Source organism: Oenanthe melanoleuca, chromosome 15 (assembly GCF_029582105.1).
Source record: "Oenanthe melanoleuca isolate GR-GAL-2019-014 chromosome 15, OMel1.0, whole genome shotgun sequence".
NCBI classification, from domain to species: Eukaryota; Metazoa; Chordata; class Aves; order Passeriformes; family Muscicapidae; genus Oenanthe; species Oenanthe melanoleuca.
The window spans coordinates 1870902-1884247 of NC_079349.1; the positions used below are offsets into that span (position 1 = coordinate 1870902).

The 13346-nt window shown below is 56.5% G+C and overlaps 1 protein-coding gene across 18 annotated transcripts in view; it reads left to right on the plus strand.

The window, feature by feature from the left end:
- The window catches only part of NCOR2 (nuclear receptor corepressor 2), a 226524-nt gene that overhangs the window by 178921 nt on the left and 34257 nt on the right, over nucleotides 1-13346 (plus strand). For all 18 annotated transcript variants that reach the window (XM_056504273.1, XM_056504279.1, XM_056504275.1 and 15 more), the window contains 3 exons: nucleotides 940-1082; nucleotides 5270-5417; nucleotides 7794-8337. In XM_056504273.1, coding sequence (XP_056360248.1) covers nucleotides 940-1082; nucleotides 5270-5417; nucleotides 7794-8337 — 835 coding nt within the window. The remainder of the gene's footprint in view (nucleotides 1-939; nucleotides 1083-5269; nucleotides 5418-7793; nucleotides 8338-13346) is intronic.

Consider the following 13346-nt stretch of genomic DNA (forward strand, 5'->3'; position numbering starts at 1 on the left):
AGCTGTTGGCCTGATAGTGGCATCACATGGGCAGTCAGGAGCAAGGCAGGCTGGCAGTGTCCCACAGGCTGCTGGCAGCTCCAGCCCCACAAGACACCACACAAAGGACCAGCCACACAGCAGGAGTAACCACAGGCAGTGAGGCTTTACTTCCCAGAAAGCCTGGATGGTTCTTTCACAGGTCACCTCCAGGAGCCTGAGGTGCCACTGCACCCATCCCTGCACTGTGGTTGTAACTCCTGCCTCCATCTGCAGCACCAGGGGTGCCCAGATACCCCTGCAGAGATGGCAAGGACTGTCTCCTTCCTCCTCCTGCTGGGTTTGCCCCATGTTCGGGTGGCACCATCTGACCAGGATTGCCAGTCCCTGGCGTGGTGCCTGACCTGGGAAGCTGCTTTTGCTCATGAGCCTGTGATCAGCACTAATCCCCTGGCACGCCTCTTCCAGCCAGGGACATCACCTGGGCTTCCCTGCCAGCATGCTGCTGCTTACCTGCCTGTGATTCCTCCACTTCCCAGCAGGGCTGTGTGCCTTGCCACACCTCTTGAAATCCTCACTGGGGCACAGGACGGTGGGAAGAGCCTTTGCTTCATGTAAGGGGCTGAGAGCAGTTGTCCCAAGTTCTCCTGGGCTTGCCAACACCTGCTGCAGCCATCCCAAAGGAAAGGCAGCACCACTCATGACTGCTGAGACAGGGCTGTGGGATGTATTTTATTGCAGACAGTCAGCATAGTGCCTTTTTTCCCTTTGGAAAGAAAAACAGGCTCTCATAGGTCATCCCCTGGCCTGGAAGCCATTCAGACAGGTGCTAGTGACCATATTGTTCCTGTGGAGTTTGGCTTGCACGGAGGAGGTTTCCCATCCTGTGTGGATAATGCTGCCCTTGTGTGAGTGCAGCTGGTGCTGAACCTTTCTGCTCTGTGCCTCCTCCCACTGCAGGTCTCCTTGAGCATGGGCGGAACTGGTCGGCCATTGCCAGGATGGTGGGCTCCAAGACCGTGTCGCAGTGCAAAAACTTCTACTTCAACTACAAGAAGAGGCAGAACTTGGACGAGATCCTACAGCAGCACAAACTGAAAATGGTGAGAGCACTGTCCCAGCCTGCACTGGGCACTGTGGATGTTTCCTTCCCGCAGCCAGGGCGGGTCTGTGTCACGCTGGGTGAAAGCTGTGGGGACTGTGGGGCGGCACAGGGAAGGGTTGTCCCCCCTTGTGTCCCTGGGAGGTCTGGAGAGGCAGAGCTGCTGCGTGGGAGATGCCTGGGTGTCTGGAGCATGGCTGGTACGCAGGGAGATAAGGAGCAGGAGGAGGAGCAGGGCTGTGCTGTGTTGGCCAGGATGCAAGTTCTGATGGCTGTGCAAATACTTCAGCCCTGGTGAGATTGTGATGTTCCACCCTAGTGAGCAGAGAGCCCAGCTGGGCCACAGGGGTCTGTGCCTTGCTGGTTCTGCAGCTAAACTGCTTTGGTTTGCCCCAGAGAAAATCATGGATTTAGGACAATGGGAGGAAAGCCTGGCTATGAAAGAGGATTTCTTCAGCACTGCAAGCTGATGTGCACACCTCTCCGTGCCTCAGTTTCCCCTTAAGAAGGGGTAAATGCTGTTTCTTTCCTGGCATGTGGTGCAGGGTGTGAATGTAGTGGGGCTTGTTTGGTGTTCTGGAGATAGCCTGGACTGCTAAGAGACACTAAAGATTATAATTATTTCATTTGTAGAGTATCCTGGGGTTCCCAGTTTCTGGCTAATAGAATTCACATGGCTAAACCCCCAAGGGGTGCTTTGAAAATGCAAAGGACAATGTTCAATGCAGGAATCTTTCCAAGCAAGCTATTACAGCAAGAGTAAAAAGAAAGACAGGAAAACATTCAATGACTCACCCAGGAATTTAATATCCTAGTCAGTCTATAGGAATGAGAGAAAGAGAAGACATCGGCGATTCTTTTTTATTAATTCTCTGTGCACAGAGACACTCCTGTGTTCCCATGTTTCACCAAATTGTTTTTAGAAACAAAGCAAACAAACTATATAAAAGACCCCCAGACCCATATAAAGACTGGAATGAAATATTCTGTGAAATGTGCATCAAGCCCTCTGAATATAAAAAGTTACATTAGAAAGATATCATTGTTCATTACTGGGGAGAATCTGAAATAAGATCATACAGCTTTGCTGGCACTGGAGCCGGTGTGTATTAATTTACTCTGCTCCCTAATGTTGCAGAAATTATATCACGGAAGTGTTTTTCTGCAGAACCACATTTTTCCCTGCATCCGTCCCTCCAAGGCAGCCGCTAGACTTCTCCAGTCTAATTGCTCACTCTCACTTGCAGTTTATATCAGCATCATCATTTTATTTTTCGAGCATTGGAGGCTGTGGGATTCGGTCGTGGAGAAGAACAATGAACATTCAGCTGTTATTTATTGTACTCTATTGTTTTGTGGCAACAGCAGATGCCAGAAAGCTGAATAAAATAAAAGAACAACTGAGATGAAATTGCCATAGACCTTCCTTCCTGACTCCTAAATATAATCCCAAGCAAGCCGAGCCTCTGAATCTCATCCTATAGCCAGTATCAGCTGTGACCTCTGCAGAGGAAGCACGTGGTGAAGCAGTGTGGCATCATTTAGTTTTGCCACAATATCCACAGATGATTCCCTGACCTCAGCACCACCAGCTATTGCTGATCATGTGCAAGGAAATGCAGTGGCTCTGCTTTTCCTCCTCACGCTAAATGAGAGTAAACTTAATTAGCAGATTTCATTCATTTCCCAAATGGGGCTCGTTAATATTGCAGCCTCCTCTTCCAGGTAGGTGTGACAGCAGGATGCAGCGGGGTGCAGGTGACTCTGAGGAGGTGGGGCTGGTGTGGGATGGGAAACAGACACCAAACCAGGCAGCTGCGCCCTGGGACAGGCAGCCTGTCACTGCTGGGGCAGGGTCAGGCCACCTTGAGGCTCCCCTGTATCTGCCCTGCTGTGTGTTTTGGCTTGGCTTCGCCGCTGCGCCGCTCGGCATCAGCGTCACTTAGCCCTGACCTTCTGCACACTGCACTGGCTAATCCTGGCATTTAAGGAAAGCAGGGCATTGGGGTACACAGTGTCCTCAGAGCTGCTCCTTCTGTTAGTGCCTGGAGATTAGGCACTGTCTTCACTGGGATCAGTCTGTGGGGTGATTGGTCTGCTGACTGCTGGGCTTGTTTTGGCTTGTACAGGAAAGAGGGGCTGGTTATCACTGGGGCTGGTCCTGCTTGGAAACAAAGTCCTGTGGACCTCCTCTGAGCAGCATTTCTTTAATTCCTTGCTTTTTTGGATGATGCTGGTTTTGCACAGCAAAACTGCTTCAGGAGTGCAGTTTGGTGGACTCTGCTTCTGGGGAGTGAGTGTGTCTGACTTGCCTTGATCTTGCTGCTAGGATAGGCTGAGCCTGTGGGAGGTTCCCATCAGGATAGTTTCATGTTGGTAGCAGGATTTGGAAGCTGTTTGGGCTGTTGCCAAGGTGGTGAGTGCAGAGAGAGGCCAGATTTGTCAGGAAAGACATTGTGGAGGAGGAGGCGTGGAGTGACCCCTCGTGCAGGGTTCTGTGTCCTTGCTGTGCACGGTGGATATCCTCGGGGCCAGAACTCTTGAGTGCCACCAAGCCCTGGATGCTCCTCAAGAAATACCTGGTGCAAGGTAGAGAGGAGCAAGGCTGCGCAAGGAGTCTGGAGCTGTAGGCGTGATACGAGGCAAAGTGGTGGCCTTGAACACATCTCTGCATGCAGAATCTGCTGCCTGCAGATTTCACATCATTTTCCCTAAATGCCAGCAGTGGGGGCAGCTGGGAGAGGGCCCCCGGTGCCCCTGGGGCTGCTCACTGCTGTGGCCAAGTAGGGTGCTGAGGCAGAGGCTGGTTCCCAGCTCGTTCCCAGCTCGGAGCTGCTCCTGCCCGCGGCTGAGTCACGGACCCGTGAGTAAGAGGCAGAGAAGTCTTTGCCATAGTAACGTCGGCGCTTTGTCAGTGCCTCGGCGTGATGGGGAGCTGCTGCTCCACACGGAACGTGCGGTGCTGAGTCGCTGCCGCGGCTGCCAGCGCCGGCAGCCCCGGGACACCGGCGGCAGGGCAGGGATGGGGATGGGATGGGGATGGGGATGGGGATGGGGCAGGGGAGCCACAGAGCCTGGCCTTCCTCCCGCCGCCTCCCCGTGCCTGCACGCAGCTCAAGTGCCTCTCTTCCCTCTCTCCTGCCCAGTTTGATAAAAATAGATTTTGAGCGAGCAGCGTTTCCAAGCAAAAAAGCAGTTGTATTTGTTTGTTTTATCTGGAAGTTTTCTAAAGGATTGAAAAGTTGGGGGTGGGGAAAGGGGGGACCAGCTCTTCCCAGCGCAGGGATCCAGCAGCAAAGTTAGCGTTTCCACCACGGCTTTATCTTTTCATCCATGTAAATAAACGTCCTACACACGTCACTCATGTGGGGTTTGCAGGGAGAGCCGGAGATGATGAGCCTGTTCCTACTGGTAATATTTACTCAAGCAACAAGAGCAGGAAACAATAGCAAAGCCGAGACTTTTCCTTTAGGTCTGCAGGAGGGAGCAGCTGTCCACACCCTCATGGCTGTGGCACGTGCTCCAGCCAGGGAGGTTGGGGCTGTCTCAGGGCAAGCCAGGACAGCAGGCAGTCACCTCTGGGATGCCATGCTGCACTGAGCTTGCCCACTGTCCAGCGGTGACAGCTGCGCTGGCATGGGAGTAAAGTTCTTTGGCAGCACCTGCCAAAGAGGTCATGAAAGCAGGTGCATGAAAATGTTGGCTGGGCAGTATCTGGGGCATCAGCTTCCTTATCTGCAGATAAGCGTCAAGTGCAGCCACACATGTTTGTGTAGCTCAGGCAGAGCCTGGAAGTGCGCAGGAGCAGCACGTCACACGCGTGTCATGGGCACACATGTGACCCCCAGGCTCTGGCCAGCCCTGCACTGGTGACCTCTGCATGCTTGTCCCTTATCCATGTACCTGTGCCATCCTTCCCCTGAACGCTGACTGCTGGCTGAGGCTGGAGCTCCCTGTGGAGCCAGGCTGGCCATTGCAGAGCAGTCAAAACTTTCTGGCCAGGTGTCACCACACTGCCAGGCTTTCAACAGGCCAGTGTGCTCCCAACCTGGTGCTCAGAGGGTTCACCCAGGGCAGGGCGTGCCTGGCAGTGTGAGCATCCCTCTTGACCCTTTGGGCAGAAGCAGTGCTCTGCTCCCCCAGAACTCCCCGCAGGCTTTGCCTCTCACCATTCTTCCTGTTCCCCAGGAGAAAGAAAGGAACGCCAAGAGGAAGAAGAAGAAAGGCGCCGCTGTTCAGAACGAAGAGGCCGCCTTCCCTCCCGCAGCCGAGGACGAGGAGATGGAGGTGTCGGGGACGAGCGGCAACGAGGAGGAGATGGCAGAGGAGGCAGAAGGTGAGGCAGCTGGGGGCTGTGGCAGGGAGTGTGCTCAGCTCTGCTGGCTTTGCTGCCTGGTCACAGCACACAGTGCAAATGTCAGCCCTCACAAGGGGTCTGTCACCCCAGAGTCACACCGAGGGGACGGTGTCTCACAGCGCTCGTGGCATGCTGGATGCCTCTGGATTTCACACTTGCAAGGAGTGCCCTGGATCACTGCCCTCCTCCCGTGTCTGTCTGGACAGATGGCTATTTTGGGAGCCCTTTGGTTTCTGATTTCCGTCACTGCTCTTTCCAGGAGCGCACAGCTTCCCAGGGCCTCATGTAAATCACATTTCTTGGTGTTTTGCTTCAAAGGAGAGTCCCTGCATGCTCTTAGCCACCACTGTGGGCTCTCATGGAGCTTATCATGGGCTCAAGGAGAGATAACCCACCAAGGTCTGTGTGTGCCATCCCCATCCCATCAGGGCATTGCTGCTTTCCTGGGCAGTGGAGTTCCCGGAGCCCAGCACTGGAGCAAAGGCAGGGGAAGCCGTGGTCTCCCACCAGCAAGGCTGATGCACCTTAGTGGGGCTTTTCCTCCTCCTTTCCCTTGTAAGGCATTTTTCTCCCTCCCATCCATACCAAAGAAAGGAGCAACTTGAAAGTGACAATTTTCAGCTATTTGCTGCTTAGAAAGCACAGCAGTTTGGAGTTTAGAGAAAATGCACACAATTTTCCAACAATGCCCATTTGACTTCTGTCAAAGTGATTTAATGACTTAACCAGCGCTCTGGCACCACACTGGTTCCTGGCCTTAGCACCCAGGCTAATGGGACTTGAAATGGGAAATCTTTTTGAATTGTCCTTTTGAGTGACTCATTACCAGGCAGATTCCAGGTAAATCTTTGCACGAGGTGATAGGTGACTCACAGGAGCAAAGGGAGAGGCAGTTACTGCTCTTTGTAAGAGTGCCTGAGAGGAAACAACATGATTTTGAGATTAGAGATGGATCTCTTGACATGCCTCTGAGCCTTACTCTCCAGGCATTGGCTCTTGTTCTGCTGCTGGGGTGCCCTGCAGAGTTGTGGAGAAGCATGAGTACAGGGATGAAATGTGATGGACATGGAAGTGCCGGGGTGATGTTATGCAGGAGATGGGCACTGGCTCCAGGGGATGCTCAGACAATACCTTGCAGTTGCAGGGGCCATGTGGCCAATCCAGGGACGGGGGAAAGACTCGGTATGGATTCAGCATCTGGAGAGAATGCAAGGAAGTCTTGAGCTTGGCTGAGCTTGTGATGAGACACTGTTGATGTCTCAGCATGGCATTCAGAGTAGCATCAGGTGGCAGTTGAGAAGAGTTTTGCCAAACACACTGTGAACTTTGTCCTGGCTGAGTGATGGGACACCTCATTTCTTGTTTGCAAGTAAGATTGGAGAAGACTGAGATTCCTGATGAGTGTGGTTTCACTCTGAGGACAGATGGATGTGCTCTAATGTACAGCTCTAAGGACACAGTCCCTCTGTGGCACTCTCACCAGTGTTTGAAAGCTGGCTGAGCTGCTGTGGAGAGAGGCAAGTCAAGGGATGCATGTGAGGAAGCCTTTGGGGCGTGAGCGTGAGAGCCCTGCCCGGTGGGGACACGCTGGGACAGGACTGTGGAAATCTCCTGGTGTTCCTGGCCCAGGCCATGTTTGTCCAGCAGAGGTTTGGAGGGAGTGCTCCTCTCCCCAGCTGTAGAAACAATCTCTTGGCAGCACCTGACTCTGAGCAGTACATGGATGCTTGTGCTTCCAGCTCACATCAAGCCGCCGGTGGCAGATCTGGGAGTGATCCTTCCCGTGTAATAATTAACCTGTCCTGCAGCACTGCCAGCGCTTTCCCTTCACTGGCCCTGACCTCTTTTCTTCTGCCACCAGTGGCTTAAATAACAACAAACACGTGTAGTGTTTTGGGATGATCCCAGCTGCTCCAGGGGTGGCAGAGCCAGGGACACAGGTGACGTAAGTCAGTGAGCAGGGTGCCAGTGAGGTGCCTGATCTGGGGCAGCTGATCAAGTCCATAGGTGAGAGGGCAAGAAGGGAGCAGATCCTGTCCTTCCAGACCAGCCACAGCCAGGGTTTTCCCTTAAAATCCAGCTTCCCAGTCACTCAGTCTCCAGGGTTTTGGGCGTGTGATTCTGTGTTTGGGTGGGGGTTAACAGTCGTGCTGGGCGAGCAGAGAGGCCCCCAGAACATCCCCTTGCTTAGCAGGCTCTGGATCCGGGGATCCCAGCACAGCTCTCCCAGCCCCGGGATCATCTCCCCCTCAGAGGAACGAGGGCGTTCTCTTCCCAAGGGAGGGGGTGGAGGCAGCGATATGGGAAGCAAGAATCTCAGGCTGATCCTTATTTTTATTTCTTCCCTTTTCTCAGCTGCAGTAAATAACAGCTCCGACACCGAGAGCATTCCCTCGCCAAGGCCCGAAGCCAAAGAAGGAGGCGAAAACGGGGCCAAGGCACCACCCGGGCCGGGAGGTGACGCCGGCACAGAGCCGGCAGTCAAGTGGGAAGAGGCTCCAGCACCCCCCGAGGCTCCCCCTGCTCCCCCAGCCAACCCCGCTCCTGCTGCCAGCCCCCAGCCAGACACAGCTCCAGAGGCACCCAGCGCCGAGGAGAAGCCGGAGGAGCTGGTGGTGGACGTGGTGAAAACGGAGGAGCCGGAGGAGAAGGCGAGCGAGGAGCCCTGCAAGAGTGAGGTGAAGAAGGAGGAGAGCGAAGAGAGCCAGGAGAAGGACAAGGGGAATGACAAGAAGGTGGAAAGCGGCGCCGGCAGCGCGGGGCCGGAGGGGCCGGCCAAGGCCGAGAAGAAGGAGAGCCACAAGGGCGGCAAGGGCGGCGGGGTGAACCCCGACAGCGACTCCAGCGCGACCTGCAGCGCCGACGAGATGGACGAGCAGGATGCTGTGGACAAGAGCAGGTAGGAGCAGGGGCACTGGGGGACAAGGGCATGGCCCAGGGGCCAGGTGAGCTTTTCACTGTGTGTCACAGCGCCCACGGGCGCCTGTGTGAGCTCCTCCTTGGGAATGGCGCTGCTCGGGCGCTCCCCCAGGCAAAGGGACTTGCCAGCTGTGTCCCCGTGTGCCCCCAGCCCTTTGGCTGTTGCTTCCAAAGGGGCTGTGACACAACAAGCAGCGTGGGGTGCTTCTGGGACACGGCCGTGGGCAGATGTTGGGTGCAGAGCCGCTGCATCTGCTGGTGGCAGCTGCCAGTCTGGGTGATGCAACGGAGCGGGATGTGCTCTCAGGACAGTGGAGTTGTGCTGCTTTGCCAGCATCCGGGGCTGGGAATGGTTGGCATTGGCAGGAGTTGGCGGTTGGTTTCTGTCTGAGTTGGCATTATCCATCCTGGCCATAAAGAATGTGGTCTGTGTGAGCTTTCCTGGGGCCATGCCAGTGGGTCTTCACCTGAGGCACTGCAGCCCCCAGCCCTCCACCCACCCCTCGGCCTGGCAGCCAGGAGTGCCTCAGACCTTCATGGATGGCTCTTGGGACAGGGAGGAGAAACACTGCCCTCCTCCTTGGAGGAACATCCTGCTCCCCTCCCAGCTTTTCCCACAGGACCCTCCCCACCCAAGAGCCTCACAGATGGAGAGAGGGTTTTCCATTTTTTGAATAATACGTGTGAATACACACATCTTTGTAGCACTGAATTTTGTGATGGCTCCTGGGCCAGGTAGGACTCCTGTGTACACCCTGCCATTGTATGTTGGGGCAGCAGTCCCTCCTTGACCCAGAGCTGGGCAGGGACTGAGGGCTGGCATCCAGCATCCTGCATCCAGTGTTGTGCAAGCCATCTACGGGCTCAGAGGGAGCAGTTTGGCAGCAAGATGGGTGCTGCCAGGCTGGGCAGGCTGTGTGCAGTGGATGGAGTTATTGAAAAAGTAAAGTGATGGGATGAAGTCAGAGGGAGCTGTTGTGTATCCCAGGGCTCCAAATGGCCTTTGTGCTTCCCCTGTGATTGACGCAGGAGGCAGTGGATGAGCGCTGCTGGTGCAGGAGCATCCTCTGAGGTGCAGCCCCTTGCTGCTGAGCAGCTGGAACAGCTGGCAGTGCCAGGGGTGGTGTGGGTGCTGCTGGCCCTGGCCCCGTGGCAAGGCTGAGGCCTCTTGGCTGCAGTGCTCCTCTCCAGCAATGGCCAAAGTCCAGCACCACCCCTCCCACCCTCCCCTGCTTCCCAGACAGGAGAAAATCTCCCAGTAAGGGAGAGTGAGGCCAGCAGGGCTGTCCTCCAGTTTAACATTAACCCAACGGAAAGCAGGGCAGCAGTGCCTTGTACCAACTTCTCAGCAGCACAGGAGCAAGGAGTCGTCTTGGGAACGACTTTTCCATCAGGCTCCTCGCTGAGTCAGCGCCTATCTCTCCTGTCAAACAGTTCCCAGCTTCCAGAAATATGAAACATTAAACAGGCACCCCGCAGCTGCCGGGCCGCTCCTGTGATCCGGCTGGTGGCACGGCACAGAGAGCAGAGCCTGCTGCCAGGGCAGGGCAAGGCTGGCCAGGAAGCACCCACAGGGCTGATCCTTAGCTGGCTCAGAGCTTCTGGCACCTGTAGGAGACTGTATGATGGGATGGTGGTCAGGATGGTCGTGACAGACAGAGAGATCTCTATAAGGTCTTGAAACTTGTGGTTTATTGCATTGGTTGTGGGTAAAAAGGGCCCTGCAGCAGCTCAGAGCAGGGCAGAAAGAGAGAGGGGGGTAGTAAGAGTTCTAAGAGATAAGAGAGTTGTAAGAGAGCGAAGTAAGAGAGACATTTTCCCGTTTACAATACAATAAATCTTCTATGTTGAATATCCTAATTTCCACTAACCAATCTAATACAAGATACAAATCCTATGGCATTTACATACACCTATAAGAATCATTACATTACCACAATGTGTTATACTTTAAACCCTAAAAACTACTCTTTGGACCCCTTCTGCCAAGCTAGCAGGGTCTTCTCTGACCTTTGGACCATTGTTGATCAAGAGGGGATTACTTTTGGCCAGCCATCCTATTGTCTTCTAGTTCTTTAGTAGCTAAGGTCTGGTATCTCAGAGATGGCTTTCATCGCAATCTCACTTACGGTAAAATCTTTTGCTAGGCAATCATATTTATAAGGTTTTCCTGATGCACCGTTCCCACCAGGCGCGCGCCGGGGCTGGGTGCCCTGCCAGGCGTGGCTGTGCTGCCCCGTGTGCCCGGGCTGCCAGGGCTGGGTGCCCTGCCAGGCGTGGCTGTGCTGCCCCGTGTGCCCGGTACCAGGGCTGGGTGCCCTGCCAGGCGTGGCTGTGCTGCCCTTGTGCCCGGGCTGCCAGGGCTGGGTGCCCTGCCAGGCGTGGCTGTGCTGCCCCGTGTGCCCGGGCTGCCAGGGCTGGGTGCCCTGCCAGGCGTGGCTGTGCTGCCCCGTGTGCCCGGGCTGCCAGGGCTGGGTGCCCTGCCAGGCGTGGCTGTGCTGCCCCGTGTGCCCGGTACCAGGGCTGGGTGCCCTGCCAGGCGTGGCTGTGCTGCCCTTGTGCCCGGGCTGCCAGGGCTGGGTGCCCTGCCAGGCGTGGCTGTGCTGCCCCGTGTGCCCGGGCTGCCAGGGCTGGGTGCCCTGCCAGGCGTGGCTGTGCTGCCCCGTGTGCCCGGGCTGCCAGGGCTGGGTGCCCTGCCAGGCGTGGCTGTGCTGCCCTTGTGCCCGGGCTGCCAGGGCTGGGTGCCCTGCCAGGCGTGGCTGTGCTGCCCCGTGTGCCCGGGCTGCCAGGGCTGGGTGCCCTGCCAGGCGTGGCTGTGCTGCCCCGTGTGCCCGGGCTGCCAGGGCTGGGTGCCCTGCCAGGCGTGGCTGTGCTGCCCCGTGTGCCCGGTACCAGGGCTGGGTGCCCTGCCAGGCGTGGCTGTGCTGCCCTTGTGCCCGGGCTGCCAGGGCTGGGTGCCCTGCCAGGCGTGGCTGTGCTGCCCCGTGTGCCCGGGCTGCCAGGGCTGGGTGCCCTGCCAGGCGTGGCTGTGCTGCCCCGTGTGCCCGGTACCAGGGCTGGGTGCCCTGCCAGGCGTGGCTGTGCTGCCCTTGTGCCCGGGCTGCCAGGGCTGGGTGCCCTGCCAGGCGTGGCTGTGCTGCCCCGTGTGCCCGGGCTGCCAGGGCTGGGTGCCCTGCCAGGCGTGGCTGTGCTGCCCCGTGTGCCCGGGCTGCCAGGGCGCGGTGCCGCAGCGTGACGGGCGCAGCGGCCGCGTGAGCCGCCCGTCACCGCGTCACCCGCTGCTCGCCCGCCCACCCGGCCCCGGCGCGGCGTGGGTGCTCTTCCCTGCCTTGTGAAAGCAGCAAGCTGTCCCCAGCATCTCCCAGAAGGGGACAGAGGGTGGCTGGGGTGTCCCCGCGGTGAGAGAGGAAAGGGTTCACGGGAGGGGCAGCCTTTTTTTGGCCCTGCTGCAGTTCACGCTGGTGAAGACATGTCCAGGGTTGAGGAGGCGCAGGCTGAACTCACCCGAGCTGAAGGAGGCAGCTGCTCGTCTGTGGTTCCATGCAGCGAGGGCTGCAGGAGGGCTGCTGCCAGCACGGCCAAGATGTGGTTCAGCAGGAGGTCACGCCAGATGGGGACGTGTGAGGGAGGCCACACACAGCTCCTGCAGACCTGCAGCAGGGTGAGGAGACACCTGCACCCAGCATCCCCATTGCTGGCTCAGCTGTGGGTGCAGGGACTCTGCCAGTGCCATGCTGGAGCCGTGTCTCTGCCTTGGGGGAGCCCATTGTGGAGATCTGGTAGCCACTGCCTTTGCACAGCTACTGTGGAGTCACGTTTGGCTGGGTCATGGATCACCTGTTAAATTAGTCCCCGTCCGTCTCCAGGGCAGTAAGAGTGTGGGAAATGCAGTGTCATGGTCATCCCCCAAGCTTTGTGCCTGGGAGGGGACATTTCCACTTCTTCCCATCCTTCCCAATGCCATCAGCTATCTTGAGGCACTGGTCCTTGGGTTTGGGAGGCGCTGCGTTGGCAGCAGGTGGATAAGAGATGCCAGGAATTGTTCACATGGTGATTTCCAGAGCAAAGCATCCAACAAACATCCCATTGTCTGGCGCAAGATCTGCTGGGAGGGACGTAATAAATTAGGCAATTTGCATATTGATGAATTTAATACTGACTTTGGCTTCCGAAGCGTCAGGATCCTTGAGGGCTTCAGGAAACCTGAAGATCTTGAGGGTGCTTAAAGGGACTTCAAGGGTGCTTAATGTACCTCTTCAAGCACCAACGAGTGCACAAAGCAGCTGCTGGGGTGGCAGTTCCACAGCTCAGCCTGGCATGAAGGTCTCAGGAACAAGTGCTGGGTGTCCTTGTCCCCAGCCTTGTGCCTCTGCAGGTTTTGGGGCATTGCACCCCTCCTGGAGTGTGGTTTCACAACACCCATGTGGCTCTGCAGGCAGACATCAGTGGGATTATTTAGGGAAGAGTTCAAATTTGCTATCCCTTGGTTGGTTCCCCTGGGTGCCTAACCCTGGTCCCAGTATGGAGGGGGTTCCCTTCCCCTCTGATGGCACACACTGTGCAGAGCTGGGGCTGGGGCAGTCCCAGCACCATGATGAGTTTGTTCCCCACACATGGCCCCGCCACACTTGTTTATTCATCCAAGGGTGAGCATGGAATGACCTTGAAATTTATAGGCTGAAGAGAACACTGAAATAACAGCTAAAATAAACAAATCAAGCTGTAAAGCTTGAAAACTATGAACTGGCTTCAAAATATTGGAGTCAGGAGGGAGGGAAAGCAGAGATGGCCTGGGCAGATGTGATCCCTGAGGTCTCAGCATAAGCTCAGAGCTGGACACGATGAGGGTTTGACCCATGGGCTTTGCATCCTCCATCCCACCCCATTTTGGTGGCACCATGGGGATGCCCCCCATGTTTACACAGGGCTCTGCACAGCTGGCTGAGTGTCTGCCAGGCAGCTCAAACAGCCAGGGGGAAGAGCAAGTGG